General features: G+C 34.0%; 2 protein-coding genes across 2 annotated transcripts; both read left to right on the forward strand.

Moving 5' to 3' along the window:
* Positions 1 to 3383: 3383 nt before the first annotated feature.
* Positions 3384 to 7047, forward strand: LOC132276492 (transcription factor UNE10). Its single transcript, XM_059777928.1, has 6 exons — positions 3384 to 3800; positions 3910 to 4597; positions 4738 to 4836; positions 5007 to 5072; positions 6339 to 6686; positions 6780 to 7047. The coding sequence occupies exons 1-6, from the start codon at positions 3685 to 3687 to the stop codon at positions 6864 to 6866; spliced, it is 1404 nt and encodes a 467-aa protein (XP_059633911.1). The 5' UTR covers positions 3384 to 3684; the 3' UTR covers positions 6867 to 7047.
* A 10994-nt stretch (positions 7048 to 18041) lies between these two features.
* LOC132279527 (cyclin-U2-2-like) lies at positions 18042 to 19331 on the forward strand. The gene is made up of 2 exons (XM_059781520.1): positions 18042 to 18747; positions 18971 to 19331. The coding sequence occupies exons 1-2, from the start codon at positions 18341 to 18343 to the stop codon at positions 19224 to 19226; spliced, it is 663 nt and encodes a 220-aa protein (XP_059637503.1). The 5' UTR covers positions 18042 to 18340; the 3' UTR covers positions 19227 to 19331.
* Positions 19332 to 24323: the final 4992 nt, after the last annotated feature.

A 24323-nucleotide genomic window follows, 5' to 3' on the forward strand; every position in this document is an offset into this window, starting at 1 on the left:
TAGTTTACAGGATCTAATACCTTAACTTGGGCCAAGCCCAAATCCCAAAAAGGGCACGCCAAGCCCAACTCCCCAAAAAATGAGTAGCATGGAATTTTTAGAATTTCTCGAGTTATCTCAAATTTTAATAACAGAAAAAAAATTAAATGTTAAAATATATAATTAAACATCTTTATATTATTTACTTTTTGTTTCCTTAGCAAAAAATTATTTTTTATTTTTATTATTAAACATTTAAAATAATTCTGTCGAAGTTAGGTGAATACCACGAATCTATGATTGGATAACTATAAATAATATAATTTTAATTTAATTTTATATAAATATGTATACTTTTAGTTTGAATTGTTTGGTTACTCATGTTTTTGGGTTAATAAAATATTTGTCAAAAATCCATTCAAAATAAATTATGATTTTAATATTTAAATCCAATCTCATCCTAGGATCTCAATTACCTTATTCATTATAAGAAATTTTTTGAGTGAGAATTGAGTAGCTCTCCCAACCCCTTTACTCAACTTCAAGAGCACTGATTATTCAAATAGAATTTATATGCAGATAATTTGATTATTACACAGACATATATATAAATTTCTCCACGTTAAATATGGTGACGTCGAATATGATTAATGTATATATATTGGTAATTATTATTTCTAACACTTAAATCATATTCACCATACTTGCTAATGGAAAACGTTTTTAATTACTTGCTATATGAGTATTGATTACTCTTAACATATTTGTGTAGTTGAACTGGTGTGTATAAATATGATGTAGGGGATAATTATTACAACATGAGTCTTATCCTATATTAAATTCAGATGAAAGTGAAATGGGTATAAATGAGTTGAGTGTTAACTCCAGCCAATTTATTAGGTCGGATTTTGACGCATCCGACTTATTATAGTTGATATCAGACTCACTTTAATAGTACTTTTTTAATAGGTATAAATTGAATTATCAATAACACTTTTTTTAATATTTAATGTGCATGTAATATATTCAAATAATTATATTGTACTTTGACTTAAAGTGTTATTAACTTATTAGCGTGTATACAATGCACTGCAGAATTATTTAAAAGAAGTTATCCCGATGCATGATGTATGACTCCAGTCTGCAGCAAATATGCCACAGTAGGAGGCTGCTAGCAAGACGTAGCATTCCAAAATAACTCTACGCATCTAACACAAATATGATAAATATAAAAAATTAAATAAATAAAAATAACATGGTGCATCTGATATAAATATGGTGAATGAAAAAATAAAGGGTAAATTAGCCTAACCTCTTGTGAGGTTGGTGTAAATGACTCCAAATGAAATAACTTGATATATATCTTTGGCTGAGGTTTGATATAATTATTTTATTATTTATTTATTTTTTAGATGGTAAAGCGAACACACACTTTTTTGTCCACGCCAAAGACCCTTCAATCACACGATGAAATAATTTTAGATGTCTAACTCTAACCCACCTTTTAAGTTCTTAAAATAACTTAAATGCCAGATGACTATTTCAATCAATTTTATTTGAACAATACTACTATTCTTGATATTTAAATAACCTACCTGATTTTCTCCTTTCATTTTAAGAAATTTATCTCCCCTCTCTATTAACTCCTCTCTCTCATTTTCAGAAATATCTCTACTCCCTGTATTTCTGGTTGAAAAAAAAAAAAAAAAATCGAATAATAAAAAAAAAAAAAATTTTAAATTAAGGAGGGAATTATTACATTATCAAAATCCATTTCTAGCTATCAAATTTTTATTTCCAACCGATACGATTTTAATACTTTATTTCCGGAGTACTTATATCCACTCAACTTTCTCCATTTATTAGGTGACTCATTTTTCTAAGGAATAAGATTTTAATACTTTGGTTTTGCTCACTTAACCTCTAATTCCTTTCCCAGTTTCCCTCTATCAAAATCAGGTATCCAGTTGATAAGATTCTAACACTTAAAATAAAATTTTAAAAAAAAAAACTCAAAATAAAAAAAATAAAAAATAAAAAAAATTTGCTGTAGATCGACATAATTTGAACACAAAGAAATACCTTCAAGGCAACTTTCATCGATAAAACCTTTCACGCTCACGATTATCATACATTCAACGATCTTTGAACATTTCTTCATCATACCTTCAACGATCTCCAAATATCTCTTATCACTTCAATAAGATCTAAATGGTATGGTAGAGAAGGAATTTGAATCTCTTTTTGATAGTTTCGTATGGATATTTGAATAGTATAACAGTAGAACACATATGCGATATTACTGTAGAGAGATACAAATATATATAGGGAAAAAAATTATGGAATAACCCTATTGAGTAAATTATTGACATAGAAATTTACACATTTCATTCTTTCTTATCGACTTGTTTGTTGAGTCAACCTAAAACGTTTTATCTCCTCCGTCTACACTATATATATATATATAATATTTTTTTGACGGTTAGTATACAATTATACATAATAATCCAACTTTAAAATTTCATTATTTATTATCGAGTTGTTTACTTAGTCACCCTAAAACATTCCACCTACTTTTGTATTTGACACTAACTATATATATATATATTGGCAATGATTTTCTGATGAACGGTTAGTATACAATTATATATTACAATTAAGGGTTAAATTTTTATTATTTCTAACAAACACCATGCTCTCATAAATCTTCTCCAATAATAACTATATACATATTCTACAAACTCTCACATGAATATTATCCAATATATTATTTTTTATAAAAGTCTTCAATATTATAGAATTAATTTTTCTATAACATTTCATATATATTTTTTAAAGAGTAGGAAGGGTGGGATTTGGGTGGGTCATGGAGTTGGTTTATGGAATCTAACACCTTTACCTGTGCCAAGCCCATATCCCAAAAAAAAAAAAAAAAAAAAAAAAAAGAAAAAAAAAGAAAAAAAGCCCAAATCCCAAAAAAAAGCGTTAGTTGCGCCAAACTTTTAAGTCCTATCGAAAGTTTTTCTAGTCATTGCAATTTTTAATAACCAAAAAAATCAAATGTTAAAATATATAATAATTAAACGTCTTTATATTATTTGCATTTTGTTTCCTTACCAAAAAAATATATTTTGATTTTTTTTATTAAACATTTAAAATAATTTTGTTAAAGTCAGGTGAATACAATGCAGATAATTTGGACTAATCAGGATTAATTTATTAAAAAATACATGAATTAAAAAAACACGCAAACATATAGTATGTGAAATAGTAGCATAAGAGCATTTTCCTTTAGCATAACTCTGGAATGTGTGCATGCGGGAAGTACAAATGTGGGCGTCTTATCATTGTGAAGTTCCTTTGTGGGTTATGTGGTTGCAGCCCACATTAGCCTCTTTATAGATGCCCCTATTTGTGACGCCCAATAAAAAAATACCTCTCTCTTTCCCAGGACCAAACTCTTCTTCCATCTCTTTCCAAAACAGATTTGTGCTTATCCTTACAATAAATACTGAAACTCCCCTCTCTCATTGCTTTACTGCCTCCTCCGAACATCATAAGAACAAAACATTAAAAAACAGTTCTTTCTCTCTCTACAAGAACTTCAGGATGAAGATACCTCAAGTATATATAAGGCTAGTCTAAATCAAACATATCTCTACTCTCTAGCTCACAAGTAGCAGCACCTACAACTTGTATGCCAATATGAGCCAGTGTGTTCCTAGCTGGGACGTCGAAGACAATCAAACCCCTCATCGGCTTACTGTCCGTGCTCACTCAAATTCCAATAATTCCAATTCTCTTCCGCATGATGTTCCCATGTACTCTCTCTCTCTATCTCTATCTCTTTCTATATATATATATATATATTTGCAGTTTACATGCGTATAGTTGTGTTAATGGCGGTGGTATGATTTATTGTACGTGCAGGTTAGACTACGAAGTGGCAGAGCTAACATGGGAAAATGGGCAGTTAGCGATGCACGGTTTACGCCATCCGCGCTTGCTTAACAAACCTCCGGGCAACTCATCACTCACCAAAGACCCGTGGGAGAAGCCCCGTGCCGGCGGAACCCTAGAGTCCATAGTCAACCAAGCCACACGTCTGCCCCACTGCAAAACCGCCTTGGTGGACGGCGGAGGCAACGACTTCGTGCCATGGCTGGACCACCAGCAGGCGGTAGCGGCCGCGGCCGCCACCATGACTATGGACGCGCTGGTGCCGTCTCCCAACAGAGCAGCGGAGGAGGTGAGGTCCACGCACGTGCCCGTGGTTGGCACGTGCGTGGTGGGGAGCTCGACGCATGTTGGGTCTTGCAGCGGGGAAGCCACGTTTGAGAACACCAGGGATGAGGAGGCGCTGAAGCGTGCGAGGAGGGTGGCACGTGTGCCGGTGGCCGTGGCACACGAGTGGAGCAGCAGGGACAACAGCGTCAGTGGGAGTGCCACGTTTGGGCTGGAGAGTCAGCAAGTGACGGTTGACACGCGCGAGAGAGAACTGGGTGTGGAAGCGTTCACCTCTACTTCCATGGGGTCGCAGGACACGAGCTCCGGCAAGCAGTGCACGAAGGCGACAACAACCGACGACCATGACTCCGTTTGTCACAGCAGACCACAGGCACTGTTTTTGTCCCCTCTATTCCTATTCAAAGTATATATATATATATACATGACGCTATAGAATTTGGGTATTGAACCTTATAATAGTTGCATATGTATATATTATTTAAATTTTATAGTTTCTTTTGAATTTTAAAGAGGAGGGCTGGCGAAGAGAAAGACAAAAAGAAAGCAACTGGGAGATCCTGTGTCTCAACTAGGAGTAGGGCTGCTGCTATCCATAACCAATCTGAACGTGTATGTTCTCTCTCTAGTCTCTATGTATGGAGTATTATATATATATATATATTGACACACACATGTATATTTAAAGTGAGTTCTGTGTGAATTGAATATTTGGATTGGAGATTTAATTGTTGGTTTTCTTAGAATTTTTTAATCTAATTTATTCTCGTATTTTTGTTTAGAAAAGAAGAGATAAGATAAACCAAAGGATGAAGACATTGCAGAAGATGGTCCCAAATTCCAGTAAGGTATGAGTTTTTAATATATTATGTAAGTCTTTCTTGCGTTGATAATTTTCTTCTCAGATTTGATGAACATCAGATATGTCGTTCGTAACTTTTGAATGTTGTAGTCTTTTTCCCTGTGTGATTTACTTTTGAAAAGTTGGTGTTTTTATGTTTCTTAATTTTATTCACTCCAAAACTAAATAAATAATTTGATCTAGACACTTCACATACGAATCAGAAAATATTGGGTACAGAGTATCAGGAACAATAATGAGTAGTTATTTTTTATAATTAAAGGAAGTTATTATTAGAATACGCACCAATTTAATCTTAGTGATTTTGCAGTAAATTAGTATTATAATGCTATTTTAAAAATATTTCTCGTAAAGTTACTTTTCAAGCTATTTGAAATTGTAAAACTCATGATTGCAATTTTTTTTTTTTTTTTTCTTAGTTTGGTATTCACACCCACATTCTTCCACCAAGATTTAAATCCCTTACTTCCTTTTAGGAAATGGGGGCTTGGTACCGTGGTCACAGGCCTATTGGTTTATGATTGCAATCTCCTTTTTAAGGTGGTTATTATTTTAAAATAATTTTTTTCACATCCAAACATACTTTTAATATAATATGTATTTTTAGATATGTGAATTATTATTTTCCCCTTCATTATCATTTGAGTGATACGACATATTTTACAAATATGGTAAATAACCAAACACAAAAACTTAGGAAAAGAAAGAATCAAAAATGGGGGTAAAAGACAATGACTTGTATGAGAAGTGGTCCAACTCATTTATGAGTTCAAGTAGTAGTCGTCCATTTTAGGAATCATCCAAATTATCCAATGATCAATCCTCATCCACACACACACACACACACACACACACACACACACACAGAGATATATAGAATATATAGAGGTCACTTGACAGAAGGATAGTCTGTGGAAACAAACACGTACTAGCACCTCTACCACAACCAGCTACTACCACCACCACATAAGTCCCTTGCAATGGTGGTAGGCCCTCGCAACTTTTGTGGTGGTCACGAAATCAATCATTTCTATCCATTAATCATTTAGTTGCCACTGTTGTACATTGATTTCTTGGTGTACATGTTTATCACGGCGTAGATTTCGGAGGAGTTCTTTAATGCACTTTTAATTTAATTCGATAACACAACAAATTATTACAACTATTTCTGTTGATATTGTTAATTTGAAATAATTTGACCACTTGGGTTGAATTTTTATTGGTGTTGTGGTTTCTTGTGGTGTTATTTCAGACCGATAAAGCTTCAATGCTTGATGAAGTGATTGAATATTTGAAACAATTGCAATCTCAAGTAAACATGTTGAGTAGAGTGAACATGTCATCCATGATGTTGCCAATGACCCTGCAACAGCAGCTCCAGATGTCTATGATGACCCCAATGAGTATGGGAATGGGGATGGGGATGGGTGTCATGGACATGAACACGATGGGCCGCCCTAACATCGCGGGAATCCCTCCGGTTATTCCCCCGGCTGCCTTCATGCCCATGGCTTCGTGGGATAGCACTGTGGACCGACTAGCCAATCCTTCAACAGTAATGGCCGATCCCATGTCCGCATTCCTGGCATGCCAGTCACAGGTAAAAAATATATGCGGTGTGTTTCAATCACAACCCTTGATTATGAGATGTCCGATGGGGTGGAAGTTCTGATTGGTTGTGATTTTGTTACAGCCCATGACCATGGATACATACGGTAGGATGGCTGCCTTGTATCAGCAAATGCAACAAACATCTGCAGCTTTTGGTACCAAGAACTAGATGTAACGTTACACTTCACATTCATCATCTTTTACCTTAATTCAGCTTAGAGTAGTAATGAACTTGGAAAAACATAGGAATTAGGATATGTTTGGACTCTTTCATACGTTTGGACGTGTTTAATGTTGCTGTTACTTTGATTATATAATAATATAATAGTAGTGTGAATATTTTGGTGTTACTAGTTTCTTTCAACTACTTCCCACCATTAAGTGCTTAAATTGCCGGGTCCCACCCTAAGCAAAGAACTAAGATATATTATATTTTGGTATATATAATTTTTATAACCTTTACATATATGTTTAATTATAAGTGATGAGAATACTAACCTTGGAATCAGTCCGAGATTTGAAGAATTATTGTTGTTTATTTCATGTGTAATAAAATTTATGTGTGGCACATCATGGTCTGTGTCAAAGCAAGGAGGCATGTAACAAAGTAACATGCAATGTTTACTAAAAGAAGAACAATAAATGATTGGGTTTATGTTGACCACAAGTTCGCCTAAAGCTTTGATATCTAATAATAATATCATCACCTACTGTGTAATGAATGACTTGTGTCTTCTTTCCCATGTCAATTTTTTCCATGCCCCTAAATTATTAATAAACGCACAGTACTGTCTCAAAACCACCCAAAATTCGTATTTCATTAAAAACGTCAATATAAAAATTTATATTTCAAAATTTTCTTGAGTTATGATATTTTTTTTATTTATTATTTTCAATTAATAATATGAACTTTTTAACTTTAAATTAATGGATAATTTTGAATTTTTCACCTTAAAGAGTTGGTGCCATGACATCCCCAAAAAAAAAAAAAACCTGAACGAAGAGAGTATATATAATAGCCATATTTATGTCTACATTAAATATTTTAGAAAACTTATCGACTATTAAAAGAAAAAATAATATTGCCATCTTAAAAGATTTTGGATTATAATTACCAAAAATTGTTATTTCTTTTCAAATAAATGGCTAGGGTTTAAATTTTCAGCGAAACAAATAGATATGTGTCTGTAATTTATTAAATAGTTAATAAAAATAAAAATAAAAATAAGTGGTTGTAGAATTAGCTTGACAAAGAACATTTATAACATGTAAGAATCTTTTATATAAGTAATAGGAAGAGTCTTTTTTGTGTATTATGTGATGTGATTTAACAAAGTAATGAATAACAATGTCTACTTATCACTCAGCTTGACCATAGGATACTCATAAAAGAAATAATAATCTAATAAAAATTCTCAGGTTCTGTCACATTCAAATTTGGATTTGCATTTCATTTCGAGTTAAAAAGTAAACAATGATTCAAACCCCTTTTCAATGTTGCACTTACATCAAGAGACATAAATAGATTTCGAATCTCCTCAGTCTCAATATTGAAAAAGAGATACAAAAATAAAAGTCCTCAGTATGAAAAAGAAGAAAAAGCCACTAAATATGTTTGACTTTTTCAGACGGTCTGAGTCTCAATACATACATCGATTTATCGAGTACTTGGGAGTATCGAATTAAACATTTTAGAATTATAATGAAAAGAAATTTAGTCCCATTCTAAATTGAAAGCACCATTCAGAACTTCCAAAATAAGCATTATTTTTCCTCTCTGTTCAATAGCCTGGTCCCAAACATACAGTAGACATAGCTGTTAGAGTAAGCATCCATTGATGAGACTCTTGGATGTGTTCTGTGACCACCCACTTCAGTTAGATATATACACACACACACACACACACGTATATATATTTGTTTATATATAATACAAGAGATATATAAATATATATATATATATATATGGTAACTGATTGGAGAGTGAAGGAAACGCTTGGACTATAAGATAACCACACACTTTTGCATTGAATATGTAGGCACTTTGTCTCCCAGGAAGGCTAGTCAGTTTGACAACTTCACAATCATCATGGACCTGTTTGTCACATTCCTCTAATCAAATAGTTATACAAATATTCATGAATGATTGGTATAATTTTATATATTTTTATATTTTTTTTCCAATTCCAATGATTGGTATAATTGGACTCGTGGTATAGTTGAAATTAAGTCCTTAAAAAATAAAAGATCATGTATTATATTTTAAAATAAGCTTTGAAATGACTTAGTCAAACTATTTTTGTTTCTATGAAAAAACAAAAATAATAAAACAGAAAATAAAAAAATCAATTGAAGTAATTATTGCTACTAACTCCAATGTAAGTTGTCACATTCTATTCATTAGCTAGCCTCTTTTATGCGTGATGTTTGGATCCTGGAAAAGGGTTAAACCCAAATAAAAAATATATATCCAAATTACTGTATACAGAAAGTTTGTATGTACACATGATTAAGGAAAAAGACGAGAAAATATAACTAATTAATTTTTTTTACCTCTTAATTACAAAAAGAAATAGATAAATAAAACTTTTTATGAACTTAAGTTTTTTACTATTTTTTTTTCAAATGCTTTTATTTATTGTGAGAATTAGAACAACCGACTATTCTCATAAGCATGTGTAAACACATTATATAATGAGGTTACAGACATCTCTTGAAATACAACGAATTAATATGATAATGACACTATTGGTAGAAGGATAAGAGAGGACCCCTGTGCAACTTGAACATGTTATTTGGGAAGTCAAGCACTGAGACTTTTATGAACTGTTGGCTCACTTAATTTGAATTACAATGAAATTATTGAGGGTCAATTGCAGGAACTTTATAATATTAGCGGGACAAGTTTAAAATTTTATAGATATATTATATATAATATATATTGATAAGTATATAGTAATAGATAAATAAATAAAAAATCAGTGGGGTCAATCTTTTTTTTCAAAAAAAAAAAAAAAAATCAATCAGTGGGGTCAATTGCACCCACTGAACTATGAATGGGTCCGTTTCTGAGACTCAATTACCAATTATTTTTATGTTTGATGTGTTATTTTACCTAAATTGACTTTCATCAAAACAAGAATGAGATCCGACATTTTACACATAAATTTCAATAAAAAATTATATAAATCTTTTATTCATGGTTCGTTGTATCGGTCAACACGCGACGTAGCAGTTGATTCGTAATAATTTTTTAAGGGTCTGATACCATTGCACACTTTCAATTTGATCAGTTTACACCAACATTTGTTCGAGTCCGTTACACCTCAATTGCAAATCATACTCCTGCTTCGCTTTTTTTTTTGTATTTTTTTTTTATATAACTAGAAACATGTGATTGAAAAGCGAATAAGAAATGAAAAACACGCACACATGGTCGGCTAGTTTGCTTTTGTTGAATATTTTGTAGTTTATGTTTGTTCAGTTTGAATGAAATTCACTTACGGAAATATATAAATATGTATATATATATATATAAAAGATCTATATAAATCTTGTACAGCAAACATAGTGCAATGAACTTTCTAATCTTTGCAATGTCTAGATTTGTCTATTGTGCTTCAAAATAGAAAGACACGAGTCACATGACGTGCATATTATAAATAATTTCTTTCATAATATCTCCAACATTTTATTCTTCCACATGTCCTACAGTTATCTTCCATGAAGATACATTGCATGTTTAGGTAGATAGCAACATATGCGACATTTATTTTATTTATTTATCTTTAGAATGTGTAACATATAAAAAAATTATTATACGATTCCGATCGATTATAACATGACATATAAATAAAAATATAAATAAATTTCACTATATGTGCACTGTTGAGTATGAAAAAAGGGACCTGGTTAATGACCAAGGGGTGCGGATGCCCACACTGGATTTTTTCATATTTACATTATCACCTATAATTTTTGTTAAAATTTTGAAAACGACACCACCCAATTTGTAAATTTTTTAAAAATACACCATCTCAATTGGTAAAAATACCACACTTCACATTCCTATTCTACTAATCTTTTGGATCCAAAAGATAATAATCTTTTTTTCACTTTCTACTGCCCGCCACATTCATGATTCTCTTTCACACTTTGATATTCCCACTCAATTTTTTTAAAAATACTCACTATATATATTCTTGCGTTTAGATCCAAAAGAAAGTAAAGAAATTCTGCTTTTTTGTTTCTTTCCGTCCCAAATCCATGGTAATTTAGAAAGCATTGACACGTTTAAAATATCAAAGAATCTGAATTAGACAAACCACAAAAAATTAAAATTTTATATTTATTATTTTATTTAAAAAAATTATCATCAAATTTTTTTAATTCTTTGAAGATAATTTTTTTAAATAAAATAATAAATTATCTTCAATAAAATAATTTTTTTAATTCTTCAATAATGGCTCCCTCAGAAAAAATTCTGAAACTTGTTATTTGATCTAAAAATTTAAGTTATTGGAAGTATTGTTTTAGCCCAAAATATTTTTTATTTATATCTGATGTTACAAAACTCCTGTGCCACCTGTCATGATAGGGAACATTTTTTTTTTTGATGACCCAGAACTTCTTGAAATAAGGCCCCTTAGGGACCCCACCCCATGGCGCCAAACTGGGGGTAATGTAGCACAGTCCCATAGCCACACACCGGATGAGTCGAGAACGTAAGAAGCTTGAAAAGTTCGAACACTGACATGTGGAGTGCAAACGCCGAGTTCCTACCATCACTCCCCCGCACACAACTTTTTGGTAACATGTTCTCATTGAAAGCCTTGTTTTTCGTTTTTTATTCGTTCGTTGTAACAAAAACCAGACAATAATTTAAGAACATCACGCGTCACATAGTAGATGTTGATACATGTTGTGATTTGGCCACACATATAGAATATTCAACCCATTTCTGTGCTTTAGGAAACCTTGAAAGTTAAAATCCGAAAAAAAAAAAAAAAAAAAGCTTACAAGCCCAAATGACAAAAGGATGTCGGACCACAGAAAGTGAACAGAATCCATATAAAAGATACCTTTGGACCATAAATTGTGATCATCAAAAAAATATATAAAAAAGGAAGAAAAGTTCCACTATTTTTTCATGATCATTCATTTTCAAAGTACCCACAAAAATAAAGCCATATAGAATCAGCCAATCTGATTATCCCATTCGGCTTTTAAGATATTCAGTGGATAACTTTTTTTCTGTTTTTTTATTTTTTTTATTTTTTTTATTTTCCTTTATGATTTCAATTCTCTTTTTGTTGTGACAACAGAAGACTCTTGATGTTGATTTCTTCAAGGATGTAAAAATGGATCGGCCCAGCTCCACCATTCAATATGACTTGAACCAAAAGAAGCCCAATGTTGCCCGTTTTGATCTATTGTATTAGGGCCATTGTCTCCCACTTTTATTATAATTCAATTAATATTAATTTTATAACATTTTTATTTTATTTTTCATGGTATGTATGTTTCATAAAAAGATAAAAAGTAATTACTCCAATTATCTTTGATCCGAAAAGAATTAATTAATAAAAGTAAAATATGCATTAGTTTAGTTCCAATCGAAATAGGGACAGATCTAGAAATTTATATGAGGGGAACAAATTTATAAAGAGATGTTTTTTCATAATTTCAGTGAGAATAATTTTAAAATTTTATGAATATAAATGTAAAAAAGTACAAATTTGAGAATGTAAAATGCTATAACAAAAGCCCCCACTAGGCCCACAGTAAGTCCGTACCTGAATAGAAGTACAGGTTTCATATCAACCCAATTATTTTTATTCTTCACTTTTATTTTTTATTTTTTATATAATAATCACGCTTAATAATAATGCCCAAGTACCTATATTGCGCTGGAAAGGCCCATCTGAAGTAATGAAAGTTGAGGATTGGCTTTGGGCTGGTACCAAATAGCAATGACTTTTAAGACACTTTTGTTATTAATAATACAAAAAAAATAAATAAGTGATTTTGTTGAATATATATATACATACATATATATTTAACTTGAACGAAACTTGCATAGATGTTATGTTTCAGTTACATAGAATTGGTGTCTCGAAATTAAAATTGAAAAAAAAGAAAAAAAAAAAAGTTTAATTTTTATTAAAAACTGAGAAGACTTTTGGGCTGGGCCCAAAACAAGTGAGGTGAACAGAACTTCAGTGGATTTCTGTTAAGATTGAGCCAGCCTAGCAGTTGGATGCCTATCTAATACAGTAATAATACTCCTTCAAGATGTAGTTAATCAACAAACGTAATAATGGTGGGACTTTCAAAAAGAACTCTTAATCATCAAACAAATTAGTTATACATCCAATCAAATAATTCGTTGATTTGACAAGAAATAATAGCATATAAAATTGCTTTATGTACTGTCAGTCTGATGTATATATAAGTCTTATGTTGATTTTTTTTAGCTAAATAATTCTCTTGAAATTTAAATAGAATCATTATCAAATCCCATCAACATAAACCTATGATCTCTTCCATTGGCTAATGAGTAATGAATGCATTCTCGGGTGACTCAACATAGAAACTCCTCATGATTTGTAGCGGTAAATCCACCTTTTAATTTTTTTTTTCTTCCAACTTATTTAAAGGGTTATTTATATTATATAATATAAATAATATATTAATATTATATTTATATATAATTGGGCAAATTGCATAAAAAAAACTTCATTAACTTTGTAAGGGCCTTTTTGACAATAAGTCAAAAAGTAACCTCATTCGGCTAGCTGGAAGGCTTCTTTTATATATATATATATATATATATATATATATAAATATTTTACAAAAATATATAAAATAAGAGAGTTACTGTAAGACACTATAAAACTTTAAAATTAAAGGAGTTTAATGCAATTCATCGTCCGAATTATTTAAATCATTATTGGATTAACAAAAAATTGATTATAAGAGAAACTATATAATACTTAAGGTATTTTGACACGTGATATCTCACTCAACTAATTCTTTATACTTCTATATATATATATATATATATATATATATATATATATTAGCACCGAAATGGATGACACTGGTAAGAGTTGTATGTGCAATGAATGTTGAACAAAATGAAGGGAAATGGCACAGTTCCGGTGCCAAAAATCACGAACAATAATTGATGGTATTTGGTCTTTGTGTTCAGATGAAATTATGGAAAAATATGTTGACTTCAGGTTGGGCCCACAAAAATCATGATCTTGGGGTGGTATGGGCAAGATATAAATGGGGTCCGAGACCTTACCCATCGACTTGACTGTACCCGGGATATTGTACAATCGTACTTGATTTGGTTTAATATCCATCTTTTTGTGGATCTATCTATTTTTGGTGTATCCACTTGGATGCTGCTCTCTAATGCCTCATTCATGTGTTCTCTCTCTTCTACAATCGCTTCCCACTTATTTCTTGTGAAAAATGTACTAATTTCTAGGGTAAAGTGTAAGAAACCCTTTTATACTTTACTCTCTCTTCCGAAAATATCCCTTCGAACTATTTTTTTTAATAGGAAACTTCCTAAATCATCCGATTTTTTGCAAAAGCAACCAAATGACACTATTTCGTTAGTTTTTGACCGTAAAGTAGTCACCTGACCTATGCTATAAATTGAAAATGACAATCTTACCCTTTCTAATTGGCCCCAATCGAACCATCAACCCCGACTCCACTCTCTCCATTCTCTGCAAATTGCAATATCTTTCTATGCTCTACAACCTTTCGACAATCACAGACGAAACCCACCTCTCTCTCTCTCTCTCTCTCTCTACTCACTTTCCCCATATTTAATCAACTTAATTTCCAAACAGCCAAACCTCAAAATATCAAAGCCAAATAACTATTTGATTCTCTGTTTCTGCTACTATTTTTAGAGAGAGGGCCTAATCCCAAAACCCACCTAATCTATGAATATATCAAAAAGAGATTACAAACAGTATGCAAAATAAATGAATTTTAGTTACATTTGTATTTGATTTGGTTTTGGATTCTTAGGGACCGAGGTAGGTAAATAATCCATAGAGTGCTGTTTGGTGGTCGGCGGTGGCGCCACCGCCGGCTGTGGTTGTCTGCGTATGGATCGCCATAGAAGATGGGTTTGCAGGTGGTCGTCGGTGGGTGGTGGTGGTCGTCGGCTGGTGGTGGGTCGGTATACGTCTGTGTATAGGCTTGCACGAATGTTATTGATAAGGATGAAGGTGGGGATGTTGGTGATTGATAGTATAGTAACCTTTGTCAAAAACATTGGTGACAATTTGGTAGATAAGAGATGCTCAGCCAATGCAAAAAGGCAAGTGCAGGAGTGTCTTTGCATCCTGCGCCTTTCATTTTCAGTCCAAGTCCTCTAAGATATTAAGATCAGAAGGAATAAATAACACCAAACCATTTTTGGTGATTGATCAGAAGGAATAAATGAATTCTGTTATTCTAATTTCATCCAAACACATACGTTTATTCCTTTTAATGAAATGAAGATAAGCACTATATATATATTTACAAAGATAATACATAGATACCAAAGGTTCCGATTCCAAGCAGACAAGAAAATTCATCAACGCATCTCTCTCTTGATCGCATGTCTTCTACGCTTTTCAGGAGGTGAACAGAGAAAACAATATTACAAAAGGTTCCAATAATTGTGAGATAAAAGATGATAAAGATGTGATGATTTGAAAAATAAGATAATAAAAATGTGTTTTAATTTTGGTTTTTCTTATCATCAATATGGATGAGCTCAATGGCTGAAGGAGCTATGGTTTCTCGGATGGGTATCTGAGTTAATTGGGTAGTGGTCTGGTTGGTTGGTATTTGGCACTACAATAAAATGTGGACTGTAAGGTGGTGTTTGGCACTAAAATGATAAGGGCAATTTCGTAATCTAATGTTTCCGGCGAGTTCCGGTGTCGGTAAATTTGAATTTTGTTCTAATAATTTAGGAGCATTACTTAGTTCAGACCAGTTTTATGATTTTGATCAATAATTGAAGAAAATTTATTACTCTTTATCCTAATTTTTATTCACTCTACAAATATATATTAATCACAGTATTTACCAATTACCTAAAGTGGTTTGGTGATACAAGCAGAACAAACACAATGACTATCCACTTATGTGACAAGACACTGACATCTGACAAGCATAGTTGAAAGTGGATTATTAATTTTCTTTTCAATTGGTTGGAACAAATCAATTATAGAAGTTTTGTATATCTCTTCAATATTTTGAAATGATCAAATATTACTATTATGCATATGGTTCGATTTCCGTTATTTTAGTAAAGGTAAAGTGCAAAAAATTTCTTTAAATTTTTTTTTAAATTTGTAAATAATTCCTTTAAATTATATTTTGTATACAAAACTTCCTAAACTATTTCATTTTGTTACAATATACCCTAAGTACTATATTATATTTCATTAAATGACATTAATGCCCTTCTTATTAAATTACATTTAATATATTTTTCTTATCTAAATAAATTATGAAAAAAATCATACTAATTTGATGAGATATTTTCATTAAATTTGCATAAATTTACTTTTAATTTTTTTAATGAATTATTTGAATACAAATTTTTAGTAGAATTTTTTTAAAAAAAATTAATTAAATTTTTAATTTTTAATGAATATATAACATGAAAAGAAAGTATTTTTTTAAAAAAGTATTTTATTAATTTTTCATCAATATATTGTATGAAAAAGATGATATTTTTTTACGATAAAAATGTTGAAATTGGTTATAAAACGTTTTATTATAAATAATAAAATTTTAATAATAAGTTAATCAATTTAAAAAATGGTAGTTACAAATTTATTTATTTATTTTTTTTTTCGTTTTATGATAAATTGATACTAAAAATAAAATTAAGGTAAATAGTATAATTAATATTTACATAAGAGAAAAGATAATAAAAATAATTTAATAAGAAATAAAAATTTTAATGAGAAAGGGTAAAATAGTCTTTTTATAATGAATTTGTCCTTAATTGTAACAAATCAATAATTTAAGGAAGCGGTTTTTAATTCAAGAGGTTATTTGCAAAAGAACAATAATTTAAAGGGATTTTTTTACGCTTAACCCTTTTAATAATTATAAAATCAATATGGTATTAACGTTTCACAATTTAAACATGCACTCCATATTAAGTTACTATCTTGACCCGCATAATTCAGTAAAGCCATATTAATTTTCTAAGCTTTACAAATAAACCTAAAAAATGTCAATCAAGTAATTACACTTACGTAAAATCTTATTTACTGCAAATATTCATTCCTCATACTTAAATTGATATTTCACACCATCTTCAATTTCAAGCTAGCCGCAGATCACATGCTAGTAAATTCACAGATAAGATCAAAATAACTAGGTTTTATTGATGAATGTACCTGAATATTATTAAATAAAAAAGCTAGCATTATACATACAGTAACCCTGTGTGAGGAAGAATCACGTGTTACTTTCCTACCATCCAAATCGTACCCACAAAAATTGCAAGTTGCAACGCAAGAATTTGATTGTTGCACGTGTAACTTGTACTAGCCCACTCACACACTTTACATCCTTAAATTTTGACACAAATCTCAAGATCCACAAAGTCTCTCTCTCTATTAATGCCGTCTCATCGTGGACCCCATTCCAAGACCTACCAGATTTCAATACCTCCACCCATCCATGTCTCTTCTTACCCTCCACCCCACTGTCGGCGACTTCTATATATTAACACTACAATCATATATATATATATATATATATATATATATATACCAAATGTTACCAATCCCATTCCTATAGCATTTCTCATGAATTTTTTGTTTTATTTTTCTTTTCATTATTATATACAAATATTAAAATTTGCATCTAACTATAAAAAATAGATTAATATAAAAATTATATTGTCATTTGGCACACTAAATTCAGGAACAGATCCAAAAAAATTCATAAATCTGTGCTTGACTGAATTAGTAGTTCAGTACCTTACAATCAATTCAGTGCCCGCTCCTAAACTCAAAATTACACAATGAGTTAACTTTTAAAATTATTTATTAGTATTATTTTTTTTAACTTCATTTCAGGAAAATTAAAGTATCATTTTGTTTATTTTATAATATATATATATAGTAAGATCACTTTAACATTTGCTAAGTAATGATGGAAGTTGTACATTATTTATTTAAAAATTATAATAATACTAATTCAAAAAAGAGTTCATGACAACTAGCATGAGATTGATCTCACAGTAGCATTTCTAAAATTAATACTAATATGTATTATATGTTATATAAATAAAGAAAAAAAAAAACTAGCTGGCTTGTCTGTAGACTCTGTACTTTGCCTTTGGATTGAGGAGGCAAAAATCTTATAATTTGATATTATCCCTCCTTCCACTAACCTTCCAAATGCCCTAATTTACTTGCTTTATTCACTAATCACAACTCTACTAAAGACTCATCTCCCCCTTTATAAATTCCTCCCTCAACCTCCTCCTTCCAATGTAAAACCCCCCATTTCTCTCTCTCTCTCTATATATATATATTTCTCTCTCTCTCTCTAGCTTAATTATACATTAAATTTCAACAAATTAGAATGGCCTTGTCTACAATCTCAATATCTCCAAACAAGCTGAGAGATGATTTATATTGTTACTCATACCAAGAAGACTCACACACCCCATTAGTGATCTCTGTTCTTGCTTCTCTGATTGAGAGAACACTGGCCAGGAACGAGAGGATTGCCAAAAACTGCAAATGGGCATTGTCAACAAATGCCAAAGCTCGTGTTTTTGATTGCCATGAGACACCGGACATGACCATTCAGTCATACCTAGAGAGGATTTTCCGGTATACTCGCGCCGGTCCGTCGGTGTATGTGGTTGCCTATGTGTATATTGATCGGTTTTGCCAGATTCATCCCCAGTTTCGGATCAATGCTCGCAATGTACATAGGCTTCTCATCACCACTATTATGGTCGCTTCTAAGTATGTTGAAGACATGTAAGTCTCTCTCTCTTTTGGTTATTGAATACAGATTATGCAGAAAACATTTGGCCACTACAGAATAAGGGCTTGTTTGGCAATTTTTTCAAAACTGTTTATTGTTCTCGAAAACAAAAGGTTAAATTAAATTATTAACAGTCGAGTCTATTAAAATATGAAAATAATCCAAAATATGTGGAGCTTGTCTAAATTTCTTCGTCTTTGTTTGTGTTTGGAACAGGAATTACAGGAATTCATACTTTGCAAGAGTTGGGGGATTAACGACGAACGAAATGAACAAGTTGGAGCTTGAATTTGTGTTCATGATGAGTTTCAAATTGCACGTGAATGTGAGTGTGTTTGAGAGCTATTGTTGTCATTTGGAGAGGGAAGTGAGTATTGGAGGAGGTTACCAAATAGAGAGGACACTGCGATGCGCTGAAGAAATCAAATCCAAACAAAATAGTTACAATCAGACAACTCGTGTGATGTTGTAAATTGATTTGTAGAGGAAATTTTCTACACATCATATTTTTTGATTGCAATGGTGGTGAGATAATACTATGTACAGAGTGACATTAATGTATTTTGGTTTATGTGAATTTAGTGTTGAAGAATATAAATAATTAAGTTCACTCACTGTTGTAGATTAAGCATTGCAAGTATATAATTGTTAACTTCATGCGCGATTTACGTGAAAGAAATCAACACCAAAATTTTGAATGAAAACAAGATTAATTTAACATTACTAGGTTAAGAGGCATTCTAACGATTGTAGCCATGGATTCCTATCATTCAATTAGAGAGTTGATGTTGAAGCGGAGAGGGTGTATAGGTGTCACGGGCCTCAAGTTTCAAGCAAAGCAAGATGGCCCGTGCCGCAATCATCGCAGGGTTCAGCCTACACGACTTTCGCTATAAGGTTTCATGCTTACTAGTTTCGGCCTGTCTTGACCCTCTCATTAGGGGAACGGTTCCAGTTTTTGACTAGTTTGTGTAGACGATGATCCTCTGACCAGTTTGACTAACCTACACGCCCTTCCCTGAAATCCTTCTAGTCAAGTGTTTTTGCTTACCAACTAGCATGAGTGTTGTCCTTATACCCCAAAGTCGCACAGGACTTTGCCCCCGTAACAATAGGCCTCTACTATTTCTTATTATTTTATAAAAATTACTGTTGTGAGATTCAAATTAACATTCTCAGGCTTATCACTTGAACTTTAAATATTGCACCAAGCAATGACCTCCTTGAAAGCATTTTTTATTCTCATTTTTTTTAAATTCATGTAATTTATAAAAGATGTTTTCAAAACTAACCAAGGGCTTAGTTCAAACCAAATGAAATAATTGAGTTCAAGTTTGCAGCAAAAAAAGAGAAGTTCACGTGTAATTTATGGAGTCAAAAAAAAAAATTCAAAAAATTACCAATTGAGTATCTTCAATAGTGGAGGGACGAATCAAAAAATTATGTGAAAGGGGCGGCGGCAGCCTTTAACAACATCAAAATAAAATAAAAAATAAAAAAATTCAAACCATTGAATAAGAACAATAGTAAAATTTTTCTAAAATTCTAGACTTTCTAGTGGGGTAGTATTAAAATTTTATAGGTGTATAATCCCAATATAGCAAAAAAAAGCACATAATATAAAAAATAAATCCGTGCGTGAATCAATGCCACTGAAGCACCTCATGCATAAAAATTCATCACGCCTTCCACATTGAATGTTGTTTATGTAAGAAAATGTTATAATGAGGACGCAAAGGGTGAAATAATTGTTCTAAATAATATAGTCTCGTGAACCCAAATAAGGAGAAAGCGAACAAGTAATATAAAAAGGAAAATCAAACTTGCTAGTTGTATGAAAATAAAAATAAAAAATGAAACTATATAAAATTTAATTATTATTTTTAAATAGATGTTTTAATACAGCATAATCTTAATGTAAGAGAAAATATAAGAAATTGATTTTTCAGTAAGTAAATATAAGCAATTATTCATAAACCAAAAATATTTAATAACAGCCCTTAAACTAGCAAAAGGAAGAATTACAATTTTTTTTTTTTGGCTTTTCCAAAAAAGTAAGGTAAAAAGGGACCCAAATTATTATAGGCTTTAGCAGGGGCACCAATTAGACATCTTTTATATATTTAAAACTATAAAGGACCCATGGTAGTTATGAGGTTGAATATATTTAATTGTCAATCCGTTCTTTGATTATTTAGCAAAATAGTACTACTTTTATTATAATTATGCCAAATATATGTGAAGATGCAAGAAATTCGTTCCCTCTTTCTCCCTCTAGAATTCTTACACTTCAACCAAAAAGATCCCCCCCTCTCTTTCATTCATTCACTTATTTATAGATATTTACAAGATATTTACAAATATTGACTGATTGCTGGATCTGGGCCTATTCCTCCATAAGTCCTGGTCACCTTTGATGGGCTTACTCGCGTTCGGCCCATATGGCAGTGTCTTTATATGGGCCGACCCAGCTATACGGACCGAATGTAGTGCTTGCAAGTCGGATCCGGCCCATGTCGTCCTGGGCCTCCTCAACTGCCCCCATAATTGCCCCTTATTTAATAAGGGGTAATTATTGATAGCGTCTCATCATGATGTTGACGGCTCGAGAGAACCACGTGGGGGAACAGACGGTCAGATCCAGAATCAATGTTCCGGGGCTCGAGGAATTTCTCGCCTTCCCGACGCTTCGGCCCTCGGGCCCCCTCGCCTTTATAATGCTCTAGAATACCACTTCACGTCCTTTTACCGTCTCCATCATCAGTCAAATCTCTCTCTTTCTAGAACAGTGCTAAGCTTTTCCTGGTGAATTCCTTCAAGAGTCATTCTTCCAGCGATCTTGCAGTCCTCTGAGGTTAGTTTTGTTCCTTTTTACTTTCGGCAGGCTTCCATTTACCCCCTTTTAGATCCTTCAAGCACTTCCACCATGGTTGTAGATCTGGATGTTCTTCGTATGAGACTTAGACTTCCTGACAACATCGAAGTTAGGGTTTGCCCTCAGGACGTTAACATTATGACCGGCGCCGGCCTCCTGCCCGGCGAAGTCTTATTCACGAACCTTCAATTGAATGTTGTTAGGTTTCCTCTGCACCCTTTCTTTAGTTATGTCTTCAATAGATTGGGGATATCCCCCCTGCAGGTCAACCCCAACTTCTTTAGAATCATATCCGTTATGCTCTTGTTGATGCGTGACAGAAATCTGGACCTTGACCTTATAGACCTTCTTCTGTGCTATAAGGTCAGTAAGATCCGTACTAACGAACCCTTCTACCACCTCTACCCGTTCGAGAAGATGTCCATATGTACGGACACAATAAAATCTGAAAAGGGTTGGAGGGATAGCATCGTGGGCATTAGTGGGGCTTGGTCTTCGCCGGCTGCGGAGGGTTACCCAATCCCGAGCGCCTTTGGTGTCTGTTCTGTCTCCTCCTATAAGAAATTCAAATCTCATAAACATGATTGCCCCTGCGAAACATGCGTTCCCCGTTTTTGTACTTTCTTATGCCGTTCCTTAGGAATACCTTGTGATGACTTGAGCTACAGTGTTTGCAGGGATAGGAGTAACTACTTGAAGAAATACGTTCTGAACGATATTCCTTCCTGCTCAGATCTCCTCACTTCAGACAACCTCTTAGCGCTCTCATCACTCGGCTACAACATGAGCAGGCTTCAGATTCCTTCTTTTGGCAGGAAGAAAAATACTCCCCCAGCCACTCCTGCTGCTGGGGCGACCTCCTCTCCAGCGTCAGCCTCTTCCTCAGCCACCATCTCTGACACTGTCCCGAGCACAGTGGCTATTAACTCTGTTGCCAGCACCCCTGCTGCCAACCAGAGCGCGTCTCCCCAAACTACCACAGCTCCTGCTGCTGCGGGGGGCGTTCGGGACAAAGAACGAGGCAAAAGGCCTCATCCTGACAGTGAAGTCGATCCTGAGGAGGAGCCTCTCATAAGAAGGACCCGGGTCTCCGGGCCGGGTGCTCTCTTGCACCGTGCGATCAGAGCTCCTGCTCCCTCTGGGCCTACTGCAGCTGGTGGCTTCGCTTCTGCTTCAGGCCCTCCTTCTATCCCCACCTTACCGCCATGGGCCCTTCGGTACACCCGAACGGATGGGACGTTTGTGAAACCGAACGAGACCATGCTGAAGGATGGCCAGACCGCCATGGCCTACTATAGGAGCATATGGACTCCGAAGGACCTTGAGGCGGCAAAGGGCCTATCCCAGAAGGATGTGTTCAGCCGCTTTCCCCAATCTGCTATGGAGGTGACTTTTATTTTCCAACTCATGAATTCTCTCATATTATTTGGTCTTGCCTTCGCCTGACCTGACTATTGGCTTAACCGTTTTTAATGTGCACCTATGCAGACATTGTTCGGAATGATGGCCATGCAGAAGTAGGTGGAGATGGGGAACGCCAGGGCTCGTAAGTTTTCTGATAGCCTGGAGGTGGCTAATAAAGAAAACGACCTCCTCGCCATGAAGAATACTGAGGTACTGGCTCGGCTTGACAAAGTTGAACAAGAGAGAGATGTCCTAAAGAAGGAGAATGACTTCCTTCAGGATGAGAAGGACGCCCTCCAGCTTGAAAAGAGCGTCTGGCAGACTGAGCGTGACTCAATTAGAGAAGAAAAGGCAGAACTCCAGCGCCTTCTGGCTGATGAATAGTCTGCTCGGATGGCTTTTGAAAAAAGAGCTCTGGACGAGCGTACCGCCCTGATCGATGCGATCAGCAGAGTGAGTGGTGGGATGCTGGCTCTTCACGCTCGGTTCTCAAGGGTCGGTGCTCTTAGGTATGCTCAAGGATTCCGGGAAGGTTTCGCCGACCGGGTTCCGGATGAGGGACAGACCAGCTCCACTCCGGATGAGGTCGACAAGGATCTGGGGATCGAACCTCTGGGGGTCTATGTCGACCCAGAACCCACCGAAGCGGAGCGCATATTCGATGAGTGCCAGGACATTGCTTCCTCAAGGATCATCATAGCTCCTCCTACCGCTCTGCCTCTGACCGCTCCTCAATCGTCAACCGTGGTACCTTCCATAGCCACTGCTGACGCTGAGCCCCAGCCGAACGATTCAGTCATTCATCTTGATTCCCCACCTCGTGAAGGTGAGACGGCCGATGGGGCCGAGGAGGCGAGTCGGCACGACCAGGATGCTATTGGTACTGAGGCGTCTAGCTAGGGCTCCTTTGGACTCTTCCATTCCATATCTTTTTGTAATGATGGACATCTCTCTTTTGTAAACTCAATGCTCAATATCAATGAAACGACAGAACTCTTTTTCCCTATGTGTTGTGCTCTATTCAACTTATTTTCAATACATACATATCTTTTGTCTCTTTTTCTTTTATATTAGCTTTGCCGTGTGTTTGTTTATGGCAAGTGCCTGGCGCTCGGCTAGAATGCCACTTGCCACTTGGCTTTAAATTTTTAGCAAGTGTTTGGCGTTCGGCTCATGGTGCCAGCTGCCACTTGTCTTGCTTAAGTGCCTGGCGCTCAGCTAGAATGCCACTTGCCACTTGGCTTTAAATTTTTAGCAAGTGTCTGGCGTTCGGCTTATGGTGCCAGCTGC

Source organism: Cornus florida, unplaced genomic scaffold, assembly GCF_030987335.1.
Source record: "Cornus florida cultivar Cherokee Brave unplaced genomic scaffold, ASM3098733v1 CherokeeBrave_3.0.0_Hap2_Chr10, whole genome shotgun sequence".
In the NCBI taxonomy this organism is placed as follows: domain Eukaryota; kingdom Viridiplantae; phylum Streptophyta; class Magnoliopsida; order Cornales; family Cornaceae; genus Cornus; species Cornus florida.